General features: G+C 43.0%; 3 protein-coding genes across 11 annotated transcripts; 2 read left to right on the top strand and 1 right to left on the bottom strand.

Moving 5' to 3' along the window:
- The first annotated feature begins 28 nt into the window (after nucleotides 1-28).
- Nucleotides 29-10,779, top strand: kiaa1614 (KIAA1614 ortholog). Of its 6 annotated transcripts, none has more exons than XM_071472798.1 (9): nucleotides 29-389; nucleotides 506-660; nucleotides 4,461-4,580; nucleotides 5,251-6,161; nucleotides 6,288-6,378; nucleotides 7,076-7,256; nucleotides 7,349-7,455; nucleotides 7,870-8,042; nucleotides 10,012-10,779. In XM_071472798.1, the coding sequence occupies exons 2-9, from the start codon at nucleotides 617-619 to the stop codon at nucleotides 10,206-10,208; spliced, it is 1,824 nt and encodes a 607-aa protein (XP_071328899.1). In that variant the 5' UTR covers nucleotides 29-389; nucleotides 506-616; the 3' UTR covers nucleotides 10,209-10,779. The 6 variants fall into 6 exon arrangements, with proteins under 6 accessions (XP_071328899.1, XP_071328902.1, XP_071328897.1 ...); XM_071472801.1 differs by lacking the exon at nucleotides 29-389 and adding an exon at nucleotides 3,447-3,955 and having other exon boundaries at nucleotides 507-660; XM_071472796.1 differs by lacking the exon at nucleotides 29-389 and adding an exon at nucleotides 3,447-4,072 and having other exon boundaries at nucleotides 507-660; nucleotides 4,109-4,580.
- A 138-nt stretch (nucleotides 10,780-10,917) lies between these two features.
- Nucleotides 10,918-20,540, bottom strand: stx6 (syntaxin 6). Of its 3 annotated transcripts, none has more exons than XM_071472806.1 (8): nucleotides 20,407-20,540; nucleotides 17,169-17,338; nucleotides 16,940-17,034; nucleotides 16,772-16,831; nucleotides 15,723-15,851; nucleotides 15,451-15,557; nucleotides 15,151-15,245; nucleotides 10,918-12,631 (listed from the first exon to the last, which is right to left on the bottom strand). In XM_071472806.1, exons 1-8 carry the CDS (start codon nucleotides 20,475-20,477, stop codon nucleotides 12,555-12,557), a joined length of 804 nt encoding a protein of 267 aa, XP_071328907.1. In that variant the 5' UTR covers nucleotides 20,478-20,540; the 3' UTR covers nucleotides 10,918-12,554. The 3 variants fall into 3 exon arrangements, with proteins under 3 accessions (XP_071328907.1, XP_071328909.1, XP_071328908.1); XM_071472808.1 differs by lacking the exon at nucleotides 20,407-20,540 and adding an exon at nucleotides 19,849-19,986; XM_071472807.1 differs by lacking the exon at nucleotides 20,407-20,540 and adding an exon at nucleotides 18,576-18,785.
- LOC139615028 (ELAV-like protein 1) lies at nucleotides 19,505-26,446 on the top strand. Of its 2 annotated transcripts, XM_071472804.1 has the most exons (8): nucleotides 19,505-19,704; nucleotides 21,239-21,301; nucleotides 21,538-21,600; nucleotides 21,733-21,901; nucleotides 23,669-23,772; nucleotides 24,283-24,436; nucleotides 24,525-24,750; nucleotides 25,339-26,446. In XM_071472804.1, exons 2-8 carry the CDS (start codon nucleotides 21,266-21,268, stop codon nucleotides 25,655-25,657), a joined length of 1,071 nt encoding a protein of 356 aa, XP_071328905.1. In that variant the 5' UTR covers nucleotides 19,505-19,704; nucleotides 21,239-21,265; the 3' UTR covers nucleotides 25,658-26,446. The 2 variants fall into 2 exon arrangements, with proteins under 2 accessions (XP_071328905.1, XP_071328906.1); XM_071472805.1 differs by lacking the exons at nucleotides 19,505-19,704; nucleotides 21,239-21,301; nucleotides 21,538-21,600; nucleotides 23,669-23,772 and having other exon boundaries at nucleotides 21,762-21,901.
- The last annotated feature ends 581 nt before the right edge of the window (nucleotides 26,447-27,027 follow it).

Here is a 27,027-nt window from a genome sequence, read left to right as displayed (position 1 = left end):
ATTTAGTCCACAGACCTGAACATGCTGCTGTCTCTGGGTCAGTTCTTTCTCTGACCCAGGAGGTGAAGTGAAGGAGGTGAAGGACGGTGAAGTAACGTGAAGGAGGCGGAGGAGGTGAAGGGAGCAGCAGCTGCAGGATTTATGTTTGGCTGTCCCTCAGGTCCAAAAATTACAGAGGAAATACCAGAAGAAGACACACAAACACGTCCTCTGTTCAACTGGAGGAGGCGGGGTCAGGCACTCTCCACCAATCAGCTTCTCCAACAGTCATAGGAAACATCTGTGACCAGACAGTCAGAGGCTGGTCTGAGTGTCTTCATGGGCAACCATGAAGGCCAAAACAGAAGAGAGGAGGAGGACGGAGAGACAGACGGAGAGAAGATTGACAGGTAAGAACTGAGTCACAGGTAAGACAAGTGCACACAGACAGACAGGTAAACAGACAAACCAGTAAACAGACAGAAAGTCTGTTCTGACCACAGTCTCTCTGACAACTGTCCGACAGGAAGACCACAGTAATTCTGGATCAGACCTGGATCGTAGGACGATTCTGAGACATGTATATTTGTCCTGAACGTCTCTACAGAGTAAATGAACGTCATCCTGCAGGTGTGTCATGGTCTGTCTGCAGGGGAGACCTTACCAGAGTAACTTGAACAGGTGAGGTTGACCTTTGTTCACCTCTCTCTGGCTCTCAGAGGTCGATAATGTGTCACTATGGACATAACATCTGGACATCTGGACTGCAGAGAACAGATCCAGATATCTGAAACCAGGACCTGATGTTTCTGTACCACTGCAAAGTGTTTACTGTTTGCAGTCACTGAATTAAGACCACAACAGATGAAAGTAAAACTGTTTCTAATGAGTAGGTCCACATCAGTTACCTCTGCACCTGTAGGAAAACACAGCTCCCACTGCACCCATCTATAGTACAGACTAATCCAATCGCTGACCACACAAGCTGCACAACACTGTAAAATATCATATATATTTGATCACCATGAACTTTATCATCTCAAAAACATTAGTAATATATTCTACAAAATAAATCTAATTTCACAGTTACATGACCAAATACAGAACTAGGATCCCCCAAAAACCTGATCAAAACCAGGACTCTGATGTAAACGCAGTCACAGTACATTGAGATCAAAACGTTTTAATGAGAACTGGGAATTCACATCAGACATCAGCAGTTTGTTGTAACTCAACTGAAGTACCATCCGTGTGTGTGTGTGTGTGTTACCTGCTCAGGTGTGTCTGTCTGCTGCTGTCAGCCTTATGTCCCATAAATTAACATCGAGGGAACAGAACTGTTCACTAAGATCTCTGAGCTCTGAAGTACTGCAGGTATTACTTCCAACAGTATTAGTAGTTGTTTTAGTTGTTTCAGTTGTTTAGTTGTTTAGTTGTTTAATTGTTTAATTGTTCCAGTTGTTTTAGTTGTTTAGTTGTTTCAGTTGTTTTAGTTGTTTTAGTTGTTTAGTTGTTTCAGTTTAGTTATTTTTTATTTAGTTGTTTCAGTTGTTTAGTTGTTTGTTGTTTGTTGTTTAGTTGTTTCAGTTATTTCAGTTGTTTTGGTCGTTTCAGTTGTTTCAGTTATTTAGTTGTTTAGTTGTTTAGTTTTTTCAGTTTCAGTATGAAATATATCAAGATTAAATAATAACTCCAAAATTAATGCCGCTAAGGTTTCTGAGTTATCTGCAGGGGCACCAGCCTTAATGGTAAAAGATGATGAAGTTGATTTGGAACTTTGATTAATAATTAAGTTATAATTACAACCAAGTTACCACATCAAGAGTAAGTAAGGTTGAAGAATGTAAGTTCTACTGAGAAGAGGTTGGCAAGATTCTTCCTTGTGCAACATTAAAGACACCAGTAGATATACTTAAAAGACATTTATTTTAAGGGCTGTAAATAACATACAATGTCTAATCTCCTATCTACAGTTCTGTGTGTGTCTGTGTGTGGGGACACAAACAAAAGGAAGATGGCCAAATCAAAATGGTCACTGTGACCACATGATCTTAACAAGGCCACCACAAGATGGCTTTAAACAAAGACACTACTCAATGTAGCAGGTCAAAGATGGCTCCTGAGACCACATGGCATGTGGGGGGGTCTTTGTTCAAAGCCAGTCCATGTAGTCAAAGGGTGCCAGGTTAAAAGAGGGTTAGCTACATGCAAGTTCTAGTTCTGGGCTACATGTATGTGTGAGGACATACAAGTGTCAGTTAACAGTGTGGCTAACAGTAACATACAGACAACAACAACAAAGCTCAGCTACATGAACTAGATCTGTACATGTACATCAACAAAGTTAACAATCTGGTCCTTAGTCTTGTTGTGCTACGCTGTGCCAGTTAAGGTTATACCCAGTCAACTTTACCCAGTCCTTGGAGCTAAAAGAGAAAAGGACTTTTCCAGTGTTGTCTCCACAAAGTCCATAGAATTTATGATGTCCTGGTGGAGTGAGGTCCTGTCCGGTTGTGTGGCTTTGGTGTTGCAGAGGAGGCTGCTGGTCGCTCCTTTGTTCTTCCTGCAGGGTTGCTGTTCCACACTAACTCTGCTGTTGCTCCTGTTCTTGGGAGTCAGCTGCAGACTTGGTGTTGTAGCAGCTGGCACTGAATTACTTGTTCACTCTGAGTTCCATAAGCAGGCACTTGCGTCGCAGCCGTTAAGGAAGAGTGAAGTGGAGCAGTCTGCTGTGAGCAGGCTTGCAGGAGAGCTGTTGGTCCAGGTAGCAGTCTTATGCTAGCCTGGTGCTGGGAGCCTTGTTGCTCCTGGAAGGAGCAAGAAGAGGGAGAATAAAGGGATACAGCTGTTTTTATTGTCTGGTGACACCCTGGGTCACATGTCACACAGTGAGTAACAACTCACCGGTCAGTAAGGGCCTGTATGGGAGATATTCATCAGGTGTGAAAAGTGGAAGATTGTGGGGAATGATGTTCACAGGAGGCTTTCGTTGTCTGTAGAACAAAGGAACATGTGGTCTCCCCCACCCTGAATGATCTGAGTCCCAACATAACTTCAAATGGTCTTTTAGACAAATTCCAATCAGGTTATCCAACCCATCACAGTCAACCATTCAGAACTACTCGACACACTGGAAAACTGGTTTGGACTCTCCTGCTTGGTCTTAGACCAAGCACATATCTGAGTGAACCAGCACGATGAGGGAAAACCTCAAGATTCAGTTCTGGGACCTCTCCTATTCAACTTCCATCTGCTCCCACCAGACCAAATAAGAACAATAAGACAATATACCATATCACAATACCACAACTGGACACAGCCAACCAATATATATATATATATATATATATATATATAAAATATAGTAATGACAACTAAGTACTTTGTGATAATGTAGTATTACTGAGTGTGGCCATCTCTCTCAGGTGTGTCTGTATCTGTCTCCTTCATGATCCTCACCTGCTCAGACAAACCTTTCCTGGAAAGTTTTTACCTCTGAGGCTCCGCTGACCTCCTGTTACCTGACTCCACCTGGTAATGTGGCCCAGGGGCTCAGGGACTCAGGTGTTGAATGAGGCACCACCCCCTGCTGGTGCTGCCCCCTGCAGCGGTGATGAAGCCTCACCTTTGTCCATCTACATCTCAGCAGGTGAGGTCAACTCACATACTGACCTGGACAGTCTTTTCAGCTTCAGCCTTGATTCAACCTCCTCATGCTCTGTGCCCAAACACCTGGAACACACCTGGACCTGTGTCACACCTGGGGGAGGCCAGTTGAGCCTGCAGGAGGAGCAGAGGAAGAGAAGCCTCCTGTCCCTGACTCAGAGAGTTCAGGTGAACCACAGGATCCTCCAACAACTGCTGACCAACCAGACACACCTGGATGACAGCCAATCACAAGGCAGAGAGCAGAGTGATGCAGGTAAAAAAAAAACAAACAAAAAAAAACCAGAAGAAACAGAGGTAAAATTGTCAGGTAAACAAAAACAAAGAAACAGAGGAAACAGTCAGAGGTAAAAAAAAAAAACAAACAAAAAAAAAAACAGAAGAAACAGAGGTAAAAAAACAAAAAAACAAAATAGAGGAAACAGAGGTAAAAAAACAAAAAAACAAAATAGAGGAAACAGAGGTAAAAAAACAACAAAAAACTGGAAACAGTCAGAGGTGAAAGAAAAAAACAGAGGAAACAGTCAGACATAAAAAAACTGAAACACACTGAAACTGCATCCTCACTGTGCAGAAACATATTCACTACAATAATTTCAAACCATAGCCACAAAACACAGAAAGCATGGACACACATACACACACACACAGTGTGCTGATGTAAACAGTCTGTGGTCTTGTCAGGTTAATTAGTCCTGACGAGCTGCTCTGTTTAATCCTCCTTCCTCTGTCACACCGACCAATCAAGAGCTGCCGATGTCATCCTCTCCCCTCCCCCACCGTGTGTGTGTGTCTGTGTGTGTGTGTGTGTTCAGTCTCTTTGTGTCAGCCTGGTTGCCGCGGCAGCAGCAGTGTGAGGACGGAGCTCATATGAAGCGTCGCTGTGTTCCCCTGAGAGGAGACCACAACCTGCTGACCCCCGACACACACACACTGTGAGTAACACACACACACACACACACACACACACACACACACACACACACACACACACACACACACACACACACACTATGAATAACACACGGATCAGCTGACCAGTAACAAATAAACAAATGCAAATTTAAGAGTTGATTTCAATGTTGTTCTGTAAATGTTATTAATGAACGCACTTGTATCTGAATTATGTTTGAAATAGTAAATAATGATAATAAATAATAAGGATAATAATTACGAAATTGATCAGTAAACATCAACATATTGAATTTCTTCTCCTGACATTAAATCGTGATGAAAGTCTGTCTTGTTGTTCAGGATCTGAAAGATGGAGATCTGTACGGTTCATGTCTTTTCCTAACCTAAACCAGTTTCAGTATCTGATTGTGTGTCTGACTTCTGTTTGTCTGTTGTTGGGCTGCAGTAGCTGCTCTCACTTTGTTGCTGCTGTAAAGATTTTTTCTGTGGTAATGATCACAGCTGAGCTGATGTCGTCCTCCATCAGTTTACAGAGTAGGAGACATAACGCTCTCGCTCCTCGATGGTGCTCTGTCATGTAGTGAAGTTCAGCCGTGTAAATGAAGACAGGATCTGTCTCAGCGAGCTGCAGCACCAGATTTAAACTGTTGACTGAAGACCAGCCGACCTCTAACTGTGGTGTGTTCACAGGTTGGGGGTCAGGCTGCCTCCTGTCATCCAGGTGAAGTTGGAGGCCTCTCATTCAGGACATCTGAGTGACTTGTCCAGCAGCCAATCGGCTGTGGGGTTGACAAGGCGACGTCCAGTGGCATCTCCGACTCGCCGTCTGCGATTTGAGGATGAGACTGAGATGGAAGCAGAGTCTCGTTACCTGGAGAGACAAAGGCAGAGGAGATGGGTGGGGCAGCGGGGGACAGGTATCCTGGTCTCAAAACCAGACCTGAATCTGTACATCAACAGCAGGGCGGAGGCGGGGCATGATTTTGACAGACAGCAGAGAGGACGAACATCAGCAGGGGGGGTGGGGATTGCTGGTCAGTGTGATTCTTGTGGGACTGTTTTAAGAGGTGGAGCAAACCTGAACTTACTTGATGGCAGGGGGCAGAGCCTGTATCGGCCCCATGTCAACCTGAGGACTGAACCAATCAGAGAGACCTATATTGGCTCTGTCAAACTTGGTGAAACCAGACCCCCCTGCAGAGGGGGCGTGGCTGGGCATGTCTCCAACACGCAGATGAGGAGGAGCACCAATCAGGTGGAACTTAATGGAAATCAGGTAACGTCCACCACAGACCTGCCAATCAACCCCTACGCCCCTGACCAGCTGATCACACCCACATTCAGATGCCCCTTCCCCTTGTCTCCTCCTACTGTGACATCAGCAATGATGTCACAAAGCATCAGGCTCAACAGCATAAAGGCAGAACAGGATTTGAACCAGGACCAGGAGGAGCAGGGAAGACCCACTAAGCCCCATAGTGAGCTCCGAACTGGGGCAGAGCTGAGAGTGAGGAGCCCCTGTGTGGAGGAGGTGGGGGTTGTGGATCTCAGGATGAAGAACTCCTCCTCTTCCTCCTCAGAGAGAAGCTCAAAAACAACAGGTCAGAATTGTCAACACATCTACATCCAGTCTGAAATAAACTGTTTACCCACAGTACAAACCAAGTACATACACGACACATGCCTGTAAATACGCACTAAAATCTCATCTTATGATTGGTTTACAGCTGCCAGCCGAGCCCCGCCCAGCGGTGATGAACAGGTTAAAGATCCAATAAGAGCAGAGCTCCACAGTGATGACGCTTCACTCCCTGAACAGTGAGTCTGCATGATGCCCCCTGTAGGACATCTAGATTCATCATCTCACATGTAGATATGTCACCATGGAAACCACACTGCAGCATCACTCAACTGTCATAAAATGACAGAGGACTAGCATCTCATTAGCTACACACAAACTCACATTGATTCCCCACCAAATGACTATAGGTTCATTCAAAATGATCAGTGCTCAGAGCTGGATTTCATCCAGAACTGGTTTCACTTTACATGGCAGAACTGCAGCAGGGGAGCCACAGTGTTCAGTGTTTTTATCTTGCAGTCAGAGACTCTGCTGTCCTGACTTCAGTTCAGTCCTCCACTGTACATCCAGAACAGAGCCTGAACTAGGTGAGGGTCCACAGGGTTCTCTGGGTGATGAGGCGGCTAAATGTCCAGAGACAGAAGAGGCAGTGGTCGGATCAGGGTATAGGGTTTGACCAGGGACTTGAAGTTGGCAGGATCAGTTTCCCTCACCACCCTGTAGACCAGCACCAGGGTCTGAACTGGATGAAGTGGGACCAATGTAGAGCCAGTGTAGCGAACAGAGGAAAGTTAAAAAAGGTTTGGATCAGCTGCTACGGTGTGAGGACTAGTCATACGTGTCTGAGGACTGGTCATAGAGGATCTGTGGACTGGCCGTAGGGGTCTGAGGACTAGTCAAGTTTTATGATAATTAACCATCTGTGTCCTACAGCTTCAGCAGCAGAGACGAATCCTCTCGACTTTCTCTGCGTCGTCTTTTCTCCACCATCAGACTCAGCAGGACTCGAACCGGCAGTCTAGATCGACTCAGCAATAGGCCCCATCCCTCAACATATGACCCCACCCCCTCCAGCCTGCTAAAAAAATGTCCGTCAGTTCAGTCACTGAATGAGGTGAGAAAATCAGGGGTCACTTTTCCTCTTCTTCTCCTTTTTCTCCTTCCCCCCCCCACTTCTTCTTTGACCTGTGTTTCCTGTCTGTCCAGCAGGGGTCGCCTTTCTTGCAGTTGAGAAAGTTGTCATCAGTGCAGACTTTTGGGTCAGAACAGAAGAAGAAAGATCGTTCTGCTGACTACAGACCAGCTGCTGACAGGTAACTCACCTGTTCTGTGGCCCTGAACTACAAAGTTAGATCAGTGGGTTAACATTTCTTTGGGATTCACTTAGTTTTCACCACGGTCCTGGGGATAATCACCATGGTAACCAATGCTGCAGGTTAACTTTGGAACATCACTCAAAACCTTTCAACAGCCCGACTATTGACCAATTAGATTGCTTGAAAAACTGAGTCATCATTCCTACAGGATCCTGTAGGAATAATCAGTAGAATCATTTTGCAGAGGTTCAGCCTAACCACTGAATCACTGCATCATGACGAAGCTGATTCTTTCAGTCCTGACAGTAATGAAGCTTTACTCTTCTTCGTCACTCAGAATAACATGGGGAAGAAATAAAAACTAAACCTTTGATGTCTAACAGCCAATCACAGCTTCACTCTCTCTCTCAGGTTCCTGCAGCGGTGTCTGAGTGTGGAGGATGTCGGTAGTCCATGTTCTTTACGTTCTGTTGGTCGAGTTCTTGAGGCTAGTTCTGATGGAACATTTCTGTTAGAACTGAGTCGACCAACAACCCAAACGTACGGATTCGTCATCAGCCGAGGGAGAGGACGACCAGACTCTGGTACTGAAAATACTAAAAAATAATACTAAAGCCATTTTCTCATATGAACTCCGGACAAGGAGGCAGAATAGAAACACCATCAACACGCCCACTGGCTCGCTGTGAGTTCTCCTGACAGTGATTCCATTCACATGTCCACTCAGACATTAGAGAGCTGACAAGGTGAAGGTCCAGTCCTGGTCCAGTCCCAGTCCTAGTAACGTTAAAACAGGTATAATACTGCAGGAAAAACTCCATAAAATACTCCATATACTACTGAAAATACTCCATATACTGCTGAAAATATTTCATATATGTGGCGTGGCGAGAGAGGTCGGGGTTTTTTTTTGTTCGGTTGCAACAACGCCACCCGGGGGAATTTCACCCCCAGGAAATTCTAAGATAAGTGTCTTTCTTTTATTAAAGGAGTAAGGTCACACAGGTTCTCAATATACCAAGGGGCAAGAGACGGTTTTCAATTAAGGAAAAGGAGTTTTATTTTACAAAAGGAATCTATCAAAAACATATAGAAACAAAATTAAAGTGTCACACACCAGCCCAACACAATAATACGATAAAATTAGCACATAGGCAGGGAATGAGGATGAGGACAGGGCTGGGGTTTACCATGCGGCAAGGAGAAACCAAAAAGGGGGACGGGGTCCTGAAACAAACCACTCGTGACACTGCACACAGGAAATCGTGAAGAAAACACTGCCACCAGGGATTGGACTGCTGCCTTCGGCCCACAGCACCTGACCAATGACAAAGAGGAGCATTAATAAAAACATGCCATTTGTGCCACACAGACTGGTGTGGACAAACAAATATTTAAATGAAATAACAAAACAAAACAAAAAAACCAAATGCAAAGAAATACAAATAACTAAATTAATTCCTAACAAACAAAATATAACCTAAATAAACGTTGCCCTTGGCACACATTAAGGCAACCAATGAAGACAAATTTATACAAAATCGTTTAAAACAGGTGTCGCCACAGTTGTCCAAAAGACGGGAGCCAAAACAGCAGCGAAGATCCAGGGAGTGGTGGCCGATTGCGGGCCCAACGAATTACCTCCACCTCACCTTGCAATGTAACAATGAGGCCCCAGAGGAGAGTGGGAGCCTAACAGGCCGCGGCTCAATTACACGGCAGCCTACAGGTACACATGACAATAATCAGCTGGGAACTGAGTGACAGACTCGATGGACAGGCAGACAACATCGACCTACCAACGGACGAGCTACCGGACCCAGGGGGCTTCCAGCGGAGCGATCCGTCTCCCACGGCCCCAGCAGTCGGCCGTGCGACACGCTACAAAGAGCGGAGACTGCATCACCAATATGCCCGTTACGCACACATGTAAAAAGGAGAACTGGCAGAGCGCATTACCTGTATAGAGGATATTGTGCGCCTCGATGGCGGCCACGCCAAACAAACGGGCTCTGCCACGCCAGACCACAGCCACCACAGGAGATTGGAGCAGAAAAGAGTCAGGTACACCCACACACCTGTATATAACAGTGTGCACGGCGCCGCCCAGTAATCAGGGTGCCCGGCGAGTTGGCACAGTGCCATGTAGTGGCCGGGAGGGAAACAACCTCCGGCTACATATACTACTGAAGATACTCCATATACTGCAAAAAATACTCCATATAATGCTGAAAATATTTCATATACTACTGAAAATACTCCATATACTGCTGAAAAATACTTAATATACTGCTGAAAATATTTCATATACTACTGTAAATACTACATATGCTGCTGAATATACTTCATATAGGGATGAAAATACTTCATACACTGCTGAAAATACTGCATATACTACTACTGATGATTAGATGGATTGGACCCCGTCCAGACCCCCAGCCATGGAAAGAGTGTATTAATACTACGTTGACAGTGTATTAACTCTACATTGCCAGTGTATTATTACTGCACTGACAGTATATTAATAACTATATATATTACTGTGTACTGTAGGTGTGTACGTGGAGGACATGGTGGACAGCAGTACTGAGAAGTTGTATGCTGGTCTGCTCTCGGTTGGAGATGAGATACTGGAGGTCAACGGGGAGAAAGTGGCCTGTCTCAGTCTGGATCAGGTGACCCACCTGCTGACCCAGAACATATCTGCAACTGTCCGGGTCCTTCGACACCTGAAGACAGTTCCACGGTGACCACAGCGCCGCCTGACTGCATCTGGTTACATAACCAAACCACACCTGTGACCAGAACTTTAGTCCCACGACACACTGAACACAAAATGAGCCCAACTGAAAAAATCTGCCGAAACTGCAACAAACTGACAGTAACATGAGCAGGACCATAGAGCAGCTAGTCCAACCAGACCTGAGTTCCACAACCTTTAACCTCCTCCATGACAGGAAGTTGTAACTTTACTATTATCCATCACTTTAAACAGGAAATCAAATTCTCCACCTTCTGTTTTCACACACTGTAGGTCTACAGGTAGATCAGGTCTAAACCAGGTCTACAGGTAGATCAGTCCGGGCGAGGGAGATTCACTCTGGAAGCATCACAGTTTGTATTTATGATGTTTCTCTCTCATCAAATCCTAAATTCAGTTCAGGTTCAAAGTTTGTCAAGTCTTAAAACAACAGTGTCCAGATGAACAAAGAAACTGGTTTGTTTGTTTGTAATCATTCCTGATACTGGTCATACTGGTCATTATGGGACTGCAGGTTAATGCTGTGATGATTAATAAAACGTTAATATTAAGTGCTGTTATTCAGTGCAGTGGCTTTGTTGTCTCAAATCAACTATTACGGTATTCAAAGAAACTTCTGCAGTATTTCTGTGTCTGTACAGTTTTTATATGTTTATATTTTCAGACAAATTAAAGAAACAATGAACTGAAGCTTAATGTTTCCTGTGGGTGGGAGGTCAGTTTATTGAAATAAAATTCCCCTGTAGGCACAAAACGTCACTCAACTGCTGATGTTGACAAAATAAAATAAAGACAGACAGAAATAACTGAAATCCACGAATACAGTTTAACTTCAAACTAAATGTCTTCATTCAGCTGTAATTCAGTTATTGATGCGTTCTGCACAAAAGAGAGTGGCTTTTATAATAATAATTATTATTATTACTATTACTATTATTATTGTTGTTGTTTTTGTTCTTACTGCAGGGCTCCATGTTGGTTTTGTTTCCAGAAATATGAATGGGAACACTGATTTCTTTTTAAATGCAAAACACTGAATACCTCTGCAGTTTCAGTATCAGAGGAACCTGAAGGATAAACAAAAAAATAAAACGGTCCAGTGTGACAGAAACCACAGACTATTAAAAATGAAAAGTCACATTTCCCCTGAAAGAAAAATCTGAAAATATTGAATTAGTGAAATCTGTTGCTGAATGACTGGATGGATTTATGATATGTTAGTGTTTGTTCTAATGCAGATTTCAAACAGATTAAAACACTGATGAGTCTGTTTGTAATGTACAGTTCTGTATTTAATGAGTTTCATTCTCATCAGTTCTTAACACTGTGGTTTTATTATATCAAAACGTGAAATATTATAACTTGTATTTTATGTTTCATCTCCTGCAGTCGTCATGTAAAAGTTTGTGTAGCTAAGATTTTCCCACCATGCGTACCATAAACCTGATGATGTGGGACAATGTGATTTGCTGCTTCGTCTAACAGCTCACCTGTTCACCTGATTTCAGCCAATTTATGTCAAATATGCTGTTCATTGTCTCACAAACCTTCATGACTGCACTTCCTGCTGCTCCTTCACATTAAAAGCCTTCCAAAGGTTCCCTGTGAAAAGCTTTTATTGTGAAGCAGCAGAAAGTGTGTGATTAGAATTAAGAACACTTGTCCGCTGATCAATGAACTGCTGAAACAAACAAAAATAAAATAAACCAAGATAAAAAATAAAATCTCAAACACTGCATCAGTCAATAAAAACAAAAACAAACTGTAAACAACAAAAACATCAACACAAAGTTTTAGTGTTATTACATTACTTTCCAATAAAGTGTTTTCAGATCAACAAGATCCCACAACACAAACTGGTGTCAAACCAGGATTAAACTGTGGTTTAAATTAGAGTTAAACCTGCACTGAACCAGGCTTAAACTGGAGTTAACAGAGTTCAAAGTGCTATTCAAGTTTAACACAGTTTAAATGGAGAAATGCTGAAGTATGCTAAACTGCAGTTAAACTGGTTTTAAAGTAGCGTTAAACTGGAGTTAAACTGGTTTTAAAGTGGAGCTGAACTGGAGTTAAAGTGGAGAAACTGAAACATAATTTTCTAAAACATCAAAACATTACAAATATCTGTCCAGTTGAGTCTAGGAGAGTCCAGAGTCCTTATCTGATTCAAGGGTGTAAGGACAGGGGGAGTCGTATGTTATACTGATTGGGTCAAATCAGAGGGTAAAGACTCCGGTAGAGTCCAGAAGAATCCAGTAGAGTTCTGCAGAGTCCAGTAGAGTCCAGTAGAATTCAGTAGGATTATGAATTTCGTGCTGACAGGAGGAGGCATTAATCAGAGGATGAAGAAGAGGAGGATGACAACAAAGAGGATGGCGAGCAACACGCCAATTGCACACCACTGACGGCGATCTGCAAGGACACAGAGTGTTGATAACTATAACTAAAACTAACTATAACTAACTATATAGTCCAAACTGTAAGTATGTGGACAGTTACATGTTTTGTTCTTCAGGCTCTGAGCTTCAGCACATAATTAGCTCAGCTGATAATTATAGTTTTAACTATAACTATGTGAATAACTAACTATAAACCATAACTAATCACAATCATAAATATAATAAACTATAACTGCAACCACTGATGATGACCTGAAAGGACACAGTAACTATCAACTAACTATAACTATTACTAACCATGACTAACTACAACCACTGACAATGATCTGTGATACTCTACTGCGTTAACAACTATTAGTTAAAACTTCTAAATATCAATCATTATATGTAACAATAGCTGACTATAATTAACCTTAACTAGAACTAACTACAGTAAAAACTAACTATAACTATCACTAACTAACTGGATGCAGTGCAAGTTTTCCTGACATCTCTCATCTGTTAAAGCTTCAGTCTGAGAAGGTTCAATTTGAACACAGTGACTCTCTCATACAGGTGAGTTATTGATTAAACTGTGACACCGTCTCTGATAGCTGATCAATACTGAGGCCTGATCACATTAGACACACAGAGGGTTCTGTCTGAACAGTCAAAAGCACATGGAGACATACATACAATAAACCAATCAGTGCCACACAGAATAGATTTTGACTGACACACACACACACACACACACACACACACACACACACACACACACACACACACACACACACACACACACACACACACACAAAATGCTATAAAGAATAATGTTCCACCTACTGATCCAAATATCACACATTTTCAGCTCACTGTGTGTGTGAAAGTCAAGTGTTTGCACATTGTGCCACAAAATAGGCTCATACCACTCTCTTGATTGTGTGCCCTTAAAATAACAGTGATATAGTGCGCTACTGACTTAAGATGTCACCTCTCTAGCAGGTAAGGCGCCTGAGCTAGAGGAGTTTGGGGAAGCTATGGAGGAGGACTTTCATTTGGCCTCAAGGAGGTTCTGGCAATGTAGGGGAAGCAGGGCTTGACTGTTTTCAGTCCAGTAGGAGAACTGCTGACCCGGACTGAAGATGTTGTTGGGTGGTGGAAAGAACACTTTGAGGAACTCCTGAACTTGAATGTGTCCTCCATGGAGTAGGCAGAGCTGGAAGACTCACTGGAAGGCTCATCCATAACCCTGGCAGAGGTTGCTGAGGTAGTTAAGAAGCTCCTCAGCAGCAAGGCGCCAGGTGTGGATGAGATTTGCCCAGAAATGCTGAAGGCTTTGGACATTATTGGACAATTATGGGGGTAGGTAACTCTGCTGGAAAGGAGGATCCAAATGAATGTGAAACTTCAGATCTAGTAGGAGCAATGTGGATTCCGTCCTGGCCGTGGAACAGTGGACTGGCTCTTTACCCTTGCAAGAGTACTGAGGGGGTCATGGGAGTTTCACCAGCCAGTCTATGTGTTTTATGGACTTGGGGAAGGCTTACGACCATGTCCCCCGGGGGACTCTGTGGGGGGTTACTGCAGGAGTATGGGGTACCAGGCCCATTGTTATAAGCCACTTGGTCCTTGTTTAACCAAAGTGAGGGTTGTGTCTGTATTCTCGGCACAAAGTCCAACACATCTTTGGGAGTGTTGGACTCCACCAAGGCTGTCCCTCATCTCCGATCCTGTTTGTGATATTCATGGACAGGATCTCAAGGTACAGCTGAGGTGAGAAGTGTGCCGGATTGGGAGTGAGTTGCTACCCCAAATGAAGGAGTACAAGTATCACAAATACAAGCAGGGTAGGGTGGTTGGGTTCAGCCTTAGAGAAAGGGGGAAGAGCTCAGACGTCCAAAGGGAGCTTGGAGTCGCTGCTCCTTCACGGTGAAAGGTGCCAGTTGAGGCATACGATTAGAATGACACCCTCCTTCCTTTGGAGGTTTTCCATGCATGTCCACCTGGGAGGAGACCCTTGGGTAGACCCAGAGCATGTTGAAGGGATTACATATATCCCATCTGGCTTGGGAACACCTTGGGAATCTCCCAGGAGGAGCTGGAATAACCAGATAAGCAAAAGAAAATGGATGGACGGATGACTTAAGACCAGGTTTTTTTTTTTTTTTTATTGGTCAATCACTTTCCCCTGCTTCAACATAGCAATGTACCAACAATGCTCCTGACCACACCTCCTTGTAAGACCAACATGCCCATGGGTGTATTTGCTATTTAAACAATTTGGGTGCTGAATGGGAAAATGAGAACTGTGTCAGTCTGAAACTAACGAAGAGAACTGTGTCTGTCTAAAACTAACAAAGACACTTGTGCTGCGCTTTGTACCAGGTGTAAGATCTGAGACTTTAATCTGGTCAGAAACCTAAAACCAGAGAAAAATTCATATCAGAGCTGAAACCTAACTGTTCTCCTACTAAAACTATTATTATTATTTTCTATTGCTGCTCTCATAGAAACACTGAGGGTGACAGTATGTGTTGCTGGGCAGATTACCACTGGTCATGTGGGAGACTTTGGCCAGTTTCTTCATGACATTGTCCAGTCTGGACTGAGTGTTGTCCATCTCATGGCTGAAGTCATCCAGCATCCTGCAGGAACATGAAGTAACTCAGGTAAACAGATGTGGCTCAAATTTTGGCCTAAAAACATCCTGCAGGAAAAACATTCAGCATCTCCTGTTGACAAGTCCCTTCCCCTTTTCAAAACTAAATAAGGTTGTCTCATCAGTCCAACACATATGACATATCAAAAAGGTAGAGGGTTCTCAATGAAAATTAATCTTTGGGTTCTCACACGGCCTGTTCATCTAGCTCCATGCCGATCCTCTCTGACATATTCTTTAAGACTCCGATGGTTCCCGACACGAGCTCCAACTGTTCATCCTGCTGCTCCGCTATCAGCTAAAACAAACACACGTACATTTAATCGTTAATCTGAACCCACAGACTACGTTTAAAAATTTTTTTTTTTTTTTTTGCAGTATCCACAAGATTTTTGTATACTGATATTACATCACTTCCCAGAGCCCTGCTATTGGCTGTTTTATTGATCAGGTGTTACTGTACCTGCTGCTGAACCTGCTGCTCCTCTATAAACTGAGAGTTGGCATTCTGCAGCTGGCGGTCCAGTCGCCTGTATTTATCAGGACCAGGCTGCCAGACCGGACCATGAGCACCACGTTCACCAAGCAGGGCCTGGACACCATAACAACACAAACAGAGAAATTTTGAATCAGCTGCAATTTTATGTCCACCAAGGGACGTCTGGGGACCTGCCATACCCTCACCCTGACCTCCAGGGACCTGACCACACCCACAGCTGACCACAGGAACATCCAGGGACCTACCATACCCTCACCATGACCTCCAGGAACCTCCAGGGACCTACCATACCCTAAACCTGACCTCCAGGAACATCAGGGATCTACCATACCATCAACTTGACCTCATGGGATCTCGAGGGACCTACCATACCCTCACTCTGACCTCAAGGGATGTCCAGGAAAATACCATACCCCCGACCTCAAGGTGTCTCCAGGGGGTTTCTGAGGTCACTGAACTCAATGAGACTCAAAGGGGTTTTATAAAGGTTTCATGGGTGATCCAAGAGTTCTCTGAAGAGGTTTCAAGTCTTTCAAAGATCTTTGAAAGTGTCCCTCAACCTCAGATATCAGGAGTCTCTCTGGATTAAGGGATCTCTGGAGGGTCCATGATTCTTGGGAAGTGGGTCTCTTAAGAGATTCGCTGAAGAGCTTTCAGGGTTTTCTAAGGAGGTTTTGGTGGTAATGTAATGACCTAATCTGAATAAGAAAATAAAACAATAATGCGCCTGTGGTCTGGTAGTTTACAAGTTATTAGACATCTTTATGTGGAACCTGCATTATGCTGTTTTCTCTTAACACGCGTTCTCTCAAGTCTGGTTCTGTTCATTGTTTCTACCTATTAAGGGAAGTTTCTTCTCTCAACTGTAACCAGGTGCTGCTCAGGGGAATGTTTGGTCTCTGTAATAAAGATACAGTGTACACCTGCTCTATATGGAGAGAGACCTGAGAAAACTTCTGGTATGAGTCAGAACTACATTAATGAAAATGACTGACTTGATTGTGTACAGTCACCTGTTTGTTTTTTCTGTCCACGGAGGCAGCATCCGGACTCGACATCTGTTCTTTCATTTCCTTCAAGAGAAACAGTCAGCAGCCAATCAGATCAGATCAGATCCCGTTTCACCTGAGCAGGTGTCAATATTTTAAAGACAGGTGAGTGTGTTTTAACTTGAAGTTTACCTTGACTGTCTTTCTGGTGCTGGTGATGAAGGCTTTCCTCTTTGACAGCTCGGCAGCATCTAGGTTGAACTTCTTTGGATTTGATTCAACGATGCATTCACTGACTGTTAAGAAACACATTCATTTACACTTAAAATCTCTGGCCTCAGAGAAAAACAGTGGACATCATGCCAGCTGACCATGTGACCTCAGCTATAGCTCAGGTGAATTCTCTGTGTTTAAAGGATATTGATAGTTTCATCAAGGTCCTCTAGGTCCCACTCGATGGACCGCAAACTGTTCCTCAGCTCATTGGTAGTCCAGTCCATTTCCTCTTTGGAGGCTCCACCCCCCTCCTGCAGCAGCTCACTCCATCTGTGATGGAGGCTCTGTGCTGCATTCACTGCCTTCTGTACCTCCCTGTTAACAAACATAAAATAACAATGCTGTTGTGTTAACTAAACATCATAGAGGGAAAAGCCTCTCACAGATTTACAAATAAAACCAGGGTTTCCCATACATTGATTTATTTGTGGTGGTCTGCCACAATAAACACATTTTCTATTTTATTTCATCTTTTTAGTATTTCAAATGGGTAAAACATATATTTTTTCTCTCTCTCTCTCTCTCTCTCTCCTGAAAATACATGAGATCGAATGTGACTGACTGACATCATGTTGATAAATAAGGTAATTAAACACTGTTATTATAGTTTCACTATACACTACAGTATCATGTTAGACCAGCGAGGCAGGGCAGAGTGAACAGGTGAGATTCACATCAAACACATGGACAGAACTGTATATATTGTTCAGTTATTTATTTCTCACAAAGTACTTGCTAATTCCAAAATTTTGCAATGAATGACCCTGTTCAATCCACCCTCAGTGATAAAAATTGGGATGGACAAAATTTAAAAAAATTTAAATGCCTGCCAGTGAACTGCAGCACAAACTTAATATTTTAATCCACATAGTGCTGCAGACTGCTGATCAGACTGACTCAGTTTCAGATGGTGTTCAAACTTTAAGTAGATGTCTGAGGTTTGGATTAATGCAGACTTTAAAACTGTCGGTCCTTTAACTCTATGAATAAAAAACTGAATCAACATTTTCATAGAAAGACCCTAAAAACACTGAAAAATAAAAACAACCAGAGTGAGATGTCCTGCTACTCTGATCCTGTAAAACTGTCACTCAGGCTGTAGGTTTCTAGGGGTTATCTGACAAAGAATAAATATGAATAATGTAACAAAGAACAAATATAAAATTGATGATATCATGGATAAATATTAATGATGTAATGAAGAATAAATATTAAATAAAATAATCTGTTTTTTCCGTCACACTGACACAAACACTTTATCAGAGTACAAAGAATAAAACCTAAAGTTGTATTATACTGTCGCTGGACTCCATTAAACTAAACTCTTGAGAGTGACTCCTATTAAAAGATGAGCTTTATGCTAACATGCTAATTCACTCAAAAAACACTGCTTGCTAACGTTGGCATGTCTGCTAGGTTGCTACTGATCCCTCTGCTGTTAAGCTACAGTTTTACTGTTTCCTACCACTGCGAACATATCGATTATCGATCGGCGCTCCCAGGCTAACGCTAGCTTTTAGCCCTGTTAGCCTGGTTAGCACGGGGCTCTGACCCTTTGACGACGAAGAACGGATCCTCCATGGACATGATTCTGGTTCTGGTTCAGTCACCGCGGAGCTCCATATCTCTGACTGTCCGCCACTGGTCTGTTTGAACAAATTCTACTTTATTTTAACTTTATTTAATTAATTTCTTCATCGCCGCTTTGTTTACATGCAGCCCCGACTTCCGCAGCGGAAATCACCTGTGATGTCACAGAGACGAGGTCCTGGCGTCACAAAAACAATTTTGAAAAAGACGCAACAAAACAAAAACAAAATACTTTACTGATAAAATAAAAATTCATAAAACAAAAACTGATTCAAACGTCAGAACCAGCTGTATGAAGCTTTCATATTTATTAAAAATAATAAGTCACCAATGTCTGTGGAGACTACTGAACTTTCTTTAGTGTTCTCAGAAAGTACAGTTGCTGTGGTGATTTCCTTATGAGACAGGATCAGCTCATGGACCGAGAGAGGTCCTCCAAGATCTGGACCCGCAGCTGGAGACACATGAATGTGTATGGGGGCATGTGTGCAGGCTGTTGTCCTTCTAGTCCACAATCAGTTCCTTGGTCTTGTTCATGTTCAAGTCTGGGTGGTTCTCACCTGGTCCCTGTCACCTGACTCATCACTGTGTGTGAGCAGACCTCAGATCAGACCTACCACTATGCTGGAGTTACTGGCATAAGAGGTTTGCAGTCGTGGTGATGAGGGAGAAGAGGAGTGGGCTGAGGTCCTGTGGGACCCCTGTCCTCTCAGACTGCTGTGTACACAGTAGTAGTTAGTAGTGGTTGTTGTATAAATACACTGTAGTAGTAGTAGTGGTGGTCGCAGTATAGATACACACTGGCAGTTGTAGTAGTGTAAATTCACAGTAGTTGTTGTTGTGTCTTTCTCAGTGGGCCCAGCAGGTGGCGTTAATCAGCTAGTCGTCCTTCAGTAACGTAACAGAAAAAGAGAATCTGCGGTCCCGCGATATTTCCCGTGAGTTCGTTTCCTTTGTGCGGAGCGGGGAGCAGCTAGCAGCTAATCTGCCGTTTTTAAGTCGGTGTGTAAGCTTAGCACCAGCACAGCATCCGTCAGTGGGTCGATATAAGACAGAATTCAGACTGAACCACCTGTCCACCATAGTTACAAGTAAGCGATGTAAGGGCTGTTAGCCGCATGTTAGCCACTTAGCCTCTTTGTGAGGCCGCGCGGCTAACGTTGTTAGCACGGTGTTAGCCGCGTGGCCTTTCATAGTTTTAATTTTTTCACCCTCAGGTAACACAAACAGCTCACCTGTCCACCTTAGTCCGCAGGTGTTAGACTTACTGTCTGCAGGGTCCGAATCTGGGTCTGGCTCGGACCTGTCCCGGATTCAGAGTTCGGAACGTTTTAGTCGCGTTTGTAACGACAACGTTAGAAGTTCCGTTTGTTTCAGAAACGTTTCTTTGCTCCGTTCTTTCTTTTCTCGTGGTACAAACGTTTACTTGTTCATATTTGCCACTGAAGGTGGTCATTATTTTTTTATTCTGTCTCTACAGTTTTAATCTGAGAGCAACACGATGATGATTTACAATTCAGTTTGAAACTACATCAAACCTAAACGGCCGCTGTGAGGTCTCAAAGTACATACAGCCATCTTCACTTAAACCGGATTCAAACCTGCACTTAAATTAGATGTAAATGATACCAAATTTGACCACGGTTTGAATAATCAGTTTGAGCTTACACTCAAACATGTCACTGTTTCATGACGTCACAGCTCACCCGTGACACCCTTGTCAAGATTTTAGTGATAAAATGAACAAATTGACAAATATACTCTCTACTAGTGTTTGTACAATAATGACTCACCATGAAAATGGATCCTCTACTGAAGAAGATGGAGGAGGCTCCGCTGGGTTCACCCCGTATTTGGACACCATCTGTCTCGTCTTCTCTTCCTCACCTGTTCTGCTGTTTGTTTGATGAAGTCTGAGGAGCACCTGTGTTTGGCTCTGCTGCCGCCCACCTGTCCTGTCTTCACTTGTTGTGAAAGTTGCTCTATTTGTTCACGATGAATTTGCTGCTCGGGTTTATTATTGCCAGCATCTTCGGTACATCACAGCGTCTATGGTGGATCTTAGTGTTCAAAATACATGGGATGGTGTCCACAGTCTTTGTTCCCTCATTTGTACTGGCGGTAGCCTCCACCACCAAGTCCATGCAGACTCCACAGGTAAGTGCTTGGAAGAAAGCTGAGATAAAGGGAAACTGCTGCAGGCTGGTGAACCTCAGCTCAGGGCGTCCTGCCATCTGTGGAACGACGTCTCCTCTGCCTTGATTAGAAACTTCGGACTCTGCTGTCTTCATCGTGTCAGATTTTACTCTCAGCTGTCAGTTATTGCTGTAGAACCTCTATCCAAATCCTCCACAATGTCTCATGTGACAACGACTCTTATTTCTTCACACCAGCTTCCCATCAGAGTCCTGCTGCAGACCCACATCAGCAGCAGGACTCTCAGGTCCTGTGATCAGGATTGTCGGTTGTAGCTTTTAGGTTGTAGCTCCAGGTCTGTGGACATCAGGAGAAACTGGCCCAGACCAACCTGTTTAGACTTTTTCTTGTTTGGTATCATCTTGTTTCATACTTGTGGTTTTTAGTACCAGTCAATCATGATCAATAACAAAGGCTGATTTCTTTCAGACACAGTGAACCACCTGAATCGTCTCCATGGCACTAAGAAGAGGACACATCAGGTACCTGAAGGTGAGTCAATCAGTAACTCCTGACCAGATCAATTATGTCTTGATAAAAGAGATTGAAGAGTGTCAGCCTCCAGAGTCTGTATCACACCTGACAGGTAAACAACCCTGTCAGGGTGGAGAGGTCGTAAGAGACCATGAGATTAAAGATACACCTTACTGTTGTAAGGTGTACATGTTGTTTCAGGTGTGTATTGTATTGTTTATAAGTTTGTGTGTAACACCTGTGTGTTGTTTCAGGTGTGTGAGGTTCAGACGTCTCAGAGTGATGTCAGAGACGCCACCAAAGGAGCTGTTGGAAAGGTGACTGGTGTGCTCTGATTTGCTGAATATGTTTTCCTTTAGATGACTAGTCACTGATGACATCACAGAGGTGTCAATAATATTCAACCTGTCTGTGTGCTGATGATGTAATAAGGTGACTGTGTTCCTCAGGAGCTGTATGACAACGGGTTCAGTGATCAGATGATGGAGGACGATGACGCCCGGACGAACCTGATCGTGAACTACCTGCCGCAGAGCATGAGTCAGGACGAGCTGCGCAGCCTGTTCAGTAGCGTTGGCGACGTTGAGTCGGCAAAACTCATCAGGGACAAAGTGGCAGGTAACTCCCCCTGCAGTACTACTGCAGTACTGCTGCTGCAGTACTATAGCTGCACTGACTGAGTACTTGTACTACAACACAAACCTGCAGCACAACACTCAAGGTAACAGCTGCTTCTAACGTATCAGACCCCAGTACTACTGCAGTACTACTGTGTAGCAGTACCAGAATCCGTAGTACTACTTTGTTTGCTTAACCTAATGCGACTAAGGTTAGTTAGTACAAATACTACAATGCTACAGAGCTATAGCAAGTATGAGTACTACTGTAAAGCTCTGGTTCTGATACATTATAGTACAGTACTAATATTGCAAGTGAAAATAACTTGTAGTAGTTGTATTAGTGGTACTAGTTGTATTAGTACTTCCTGCAGTATCTCTGTGTACTCTTTTTCCAGCAGCTGTTTTTTTTTTCTCACTGATCAGCTGATTTTTGTTTCTATTTAAATCATTTTTTACTTTGTTTTTAATGAAGTCTAATGTTTTTGTGTTTGTTTGTTTTTTTTTGTTTGTTTAAAGCAGTGATTCTCACCCCCCCTAAAAGATTGAACCCCCTCCCTCTGTTAGCTGTTTACACAGTTGAACGCACGCAGAGCTTGGCTCGTACACACACGGGACACACACACACGATGTCACTGGTGTGGGTGATTTAACAGAAAACTCTTTCTCGAAAATATAACTTCATTTATTTTGAACCCCCCCCCACAGGTTGAGAACCACTGTTTTAAAGGACGAGTCTGTGATTTTCCTCTGAACAGTGTCTGAATATTTTTCTTTCTGCACTGTTGTTGTTACATTTTTATTTTAATGACGACAGTGTTTAACAGGTATCTGATCACTGATGAAATCAGGGCTGGGCGATATGGATCAATAATCTGTCACTAACTGGTTTTATATTTATGTGTGTTATACAAGCATCTGTTTCTGTTTTAATCAGTGAATTAAAAATCAATATTTCATCTCATTGCTCCAGAAATGATAAATTATATAAATAATTGATGTAAAACGTGGTCTGACAAATAAAAGGTAGAGACACCACAGTAAAGACAAAATAGAAAAATCTCTATTGTAGGTTCATCATATCGTCCAACCTTCAATAAACTGTTTGTTTTAAATAATTTAACTGAATTTAACAAGAATGTACAGATGTTTTGATTCTGTTTCACCTGTTTTATTTTATTTTTCAGGCTTTGAAAATGTTTGTAAAGTTTTGATAATGAATGTACGAAGACCTGAACAAGTCCAGAAAAGTGTGGCCTGACGTGTCAGACCAGGTCCAGTTTTCACCAGATGACCTTGAAATCTATCACATGACCCTCAGACAACAAACAACCAGCAAACTGAAGGCGCCAGCAGCAGAAGGAATCTCTGCCCCAGGTCCAGCCACACTTTAGCACAGTGATGGGCAGGGGGTTCGTTTGTACAGACTCCACTCTGCAATAGTTTCATTCATGTCACTGATAAACCAGAGTTACACTGAATATTGACCAGATTCTCTTCACTGAGTCTGAGAAATTGCGTCGTTTCTGACCCACCTCGTCAGAACAGGGTCGACCTGTTCAGATTGACCCTCATGGGTCTGACCTGTGTCTGAGTTTTCTGGGTTTGTTCAGAAGAATGAACTGTTTTCAAACACTGGAGACTTTTGTGCTGAGATTTGTGTTCAGATGGTGACCTCTGTATGTTTCTTTCTATCCAGAATGTGTGGCAGCTGTACCACAGACAGTTTTGTTATTTTATTTTGTTGTTTTCCTTTGTGTTTCTCTAGGCCACAGTTTAGGTTACGGCTTTGTTAACTTTGTTAACCCTAGTGATGCAGAGAGGGCTATCAGTACCCTCAATGGCCTGAGGCTACAGTCTAAAACTATCAAGGTAAAGTGCCACAGGTGCTCTTTGATTTTCCTGTCTCAACTGATAGATGTGTTATGTTCCCTGGACAGTAGAGGGCGCTCTCTCCTGCAAACTGTCTGACGGATGAAGGTATTTTTAAAACTCTGCTGTCATGTTTTTTATTTTTACTCTTATATCCTGTTTTTAACGTCGACGCATGTCGACACTGAATCTGTGAATTTCTTCAGTTCAGTGTGACAATGTGCAGAACTTTTATTTTTATAAATTGATGCTTTTATTTTGACGAAAGTGCCCAATGATCTGAGCCTATTTGGATGCTTTTATTTTGTATTTTTTTATTTATTTGGGGCCAATATGGATAACTGTTTGTTTGTTTGTTTGTTTGTTTTAATGAACATATAAACTTATTTAAAATATGTCTGGATTTTATTGCAAGACTGGATGTAACTTGTGTATTTTATTTTGTTTAGTGGTTATGTTTATAAGACTCGTTATGACGACGGACTGAAACCTTTTGTATCACTTCCTCAGGTTTCGTATGCACGGCCAAGTTCAGATATGATCAAAGATGCAAATCTGTACATCAGCGGTCTGCCAAGGACGCTGAGTCAGCCGGAGCTCGAGGACATGTTCGCTCGGTACGGACGCATCATCAACTCCAGAGTGTTGGTGGACCAGGCCTCAGGTCAGTACAACCAAGTCATGTGACCAGTCATGTGGCCAAATACACCACTCACCCCTGACTCTTATCTTCAATCTGGTTGGCTGTTCAGGTCTGTCTAGGGGCGTTGCCTTTATCCGGTATGATAAGCGAGCTGAGGCCGAAGATGCCGTCAAACACCTGAATGGACACACCCCGCCTGGCAGCTCCGAGCCAATCACAGTCAAGTTTGCTGCCAACCCTAATCAGTCCAGGAGCTCCCAGGTGATGTCACAGATGTACCACGGCCAATCACGGCGCTTCGGAGGACCCGTCCATCACCAGGCGCAGAGGTTCAGGTACTTCAAGAGTTCAGGTCATCCAACAGCTTTTACCTGGTAACTGCAGCAGTTCACCTGTCTGCCCAAAGATGAGAGATACTACTGTCTGATTGGCTGCTCAATAACTGTCATCTGAAGCAGCACACTTCCTGTAATTTATCAAACACTGTCCAGGGCCTTTGTTTCCATTAGAGACAGACTTTTATTTTTGTTTCAGGCTGATTCATCAGTTCGAGTCACGTGTTGTGTTTTCCCCAAATGATTTGAAGCCAGGAATGAAACCCGTCAATTCCTCTTAAAATTCAAAATAAAAGTCTTGCAGCCATCCCTTTACATGATAGTTATGGTTGTTCTTGGTACTTATTAGGAGGTTCAGGAGGGTTGTGGATGTTGTAAAAAAAATGTCCACAGAAAAAAACTATTAGTCATAGGGTTTGCTTTATTTTGAAAGTTTTCCCTCTTCTTCTGCCGTCAAACAAACCTTTAATTTAGAACTATATTTTCTCATCACTGTATTCCTGCTCTGGTCCCGCCTCTTACAGGACAGTGTTTCTGGTAATCCCTGTTTTGTCCTGTTACCTACTCGTGCTGTCTGTTTGATTCCAGGTTTTCTCCAATGAGTGTGGACCATATGGGTGGAGGGGGCGGGGTCTCAGGGAACTCGTCCTCTGGTTGGTGCATTTTCATCTATAACCTAGGTCAGGATGCAGATGAGGCCATCTTGTGGCAGATGTTTGGGCCGTTCGGCGCCGTTGTCAATGTGAAAGTGATCCGAGATTTCAACACAAACAAATGCAAAGGTTTCGGCTTCGTTACCATGACAAACTACGAGGAAGCTGCCATGGCGATTCACAGCCTGAACGGGTACCGACTGGGAGACAAAGTCCTGCAGGTGTCCTTCAAGACCAGCAAGGGACACAAGTAGGGGGGGCGGGGCGTCTTGTTTTTTCCTTCTGTCAGTTGAGCCGAAGCATTTTCAGTTTTGTGTTTTGTTTTTGTTAGTTTTGTTTGTGTCACTGTGAGTTTCATTTTCTCTCAGCATGCCTGATTTCTTTGACATCACTTGTTGGAAAATGTTGGACGTTGTCTCACTGAATGTCTAAATATGGTCCAGGATGGAGGACTGAGACGTGACGATGGTGGTTCCCCACATGTTGAAATGACATTAGTAGTTTGAATCCTCATGTTTTAAAACCAGATGTGAATGAAACGACGTCAGTGGTTTCAACATGAAACTACAAACTGAAACCTGGAGGGATCAATACTGAAGACGTGGGGTCAAAGGTCATTGCAGGAAAGACAACAGGAGAACATTTGCAGGTGAGTTTGTCCTGCAGATGTTCATCAGGAAATAGCTGGTTATTACAGTTCATCACATGTTGACAGAAGAATCATCTGAGCTCAGCTTCTCATGTTTTTGTTTGAATTTTTCAAAGTCAAAGCTAATGCTGATGTGTCATCAGTGTTAGTTGATTGACAGCTATTTGGGCCAATAAGCACGCAGTGGGTGGGGCTCGAGGTCACAAACAAACATGTAGTTTAATTTCATGAAAATCAATTTTATTTCATATTTTTACAAAAGGCATCCAGACATAAACAAAGCATTTTTATGTGTCGTGAACCTTTTTCTTTTCATTTGTATTTTATTTTTGTATTGCAGCTTCTTGATGTTGGAATGTTTATTCATTAATAAAACCTGTTTTTGAAAACTTCACTGTGACTGTCTGTACTTCCCTTCCACAGTTTACACAGACATTTTATTTATATACTTATACATATTAATTATAAAATATATTTTGAATCAGTAAAAGAAATTATCATTAAAAAAATAATTTAAAAAAAATATACAGTTTTGTTGAGAGACATGGACGGAGAAACTAAAACCAGAGCTGTTCCAGGAATTGAATGTTTTTATTGTGGCTTTGTTTCTTTAAGAGTCCAGGGTCTGTCCAGCTCTGTTCCACTGTACTGTCTGTACAATGTGTCTCTGACCAAAGCTTTTATTTTTCCTGGGTGCAGAGACAACTGTCCGTCATGACTGCTCTTTATCTTTGAAAACTGATCAGGTTTTGTAGATACAGATGTTACTTTGAGTCAGACCAGAGGACCTGGATCTGAGGAAACACCTGAACATCTCCTCAGTCTGAGGCTACAGAGAGAAGTGGCGATTGTGTCTATTTCTCAGTTTACTATTTGACCACAGCTTTAATTACCATTTGTCTAGACCTCTCACTCCCACCAGCTCAGGTACAGGTGTATGAGGATGGTTTATAGCTGTGTCCCATCACCGTGACC

This window comes from Trachinotus anak, unplaced genomic scaffold (genome assembly GCF_046630095.1).
Source record: "Trachinotus anak isolate AG129_WGS33_773 ecotype Australia unplaced genomic scaffold, CSIRO_AGI_Tana_v1 ptg000040l, whole genome shotgun sequence".
In the NCBI taxonomy this organism is placed as follows: Eukaryota; Metazoa; Chordata; class Actinopteri; order Carangiformes; family Carangidae; genus Trachinotus; species Trachinotus anak.
Note: the sequence above shows the minus strand (reverse complement) of the source record. Positions and strands in the feature narration are given on the sequence as shown.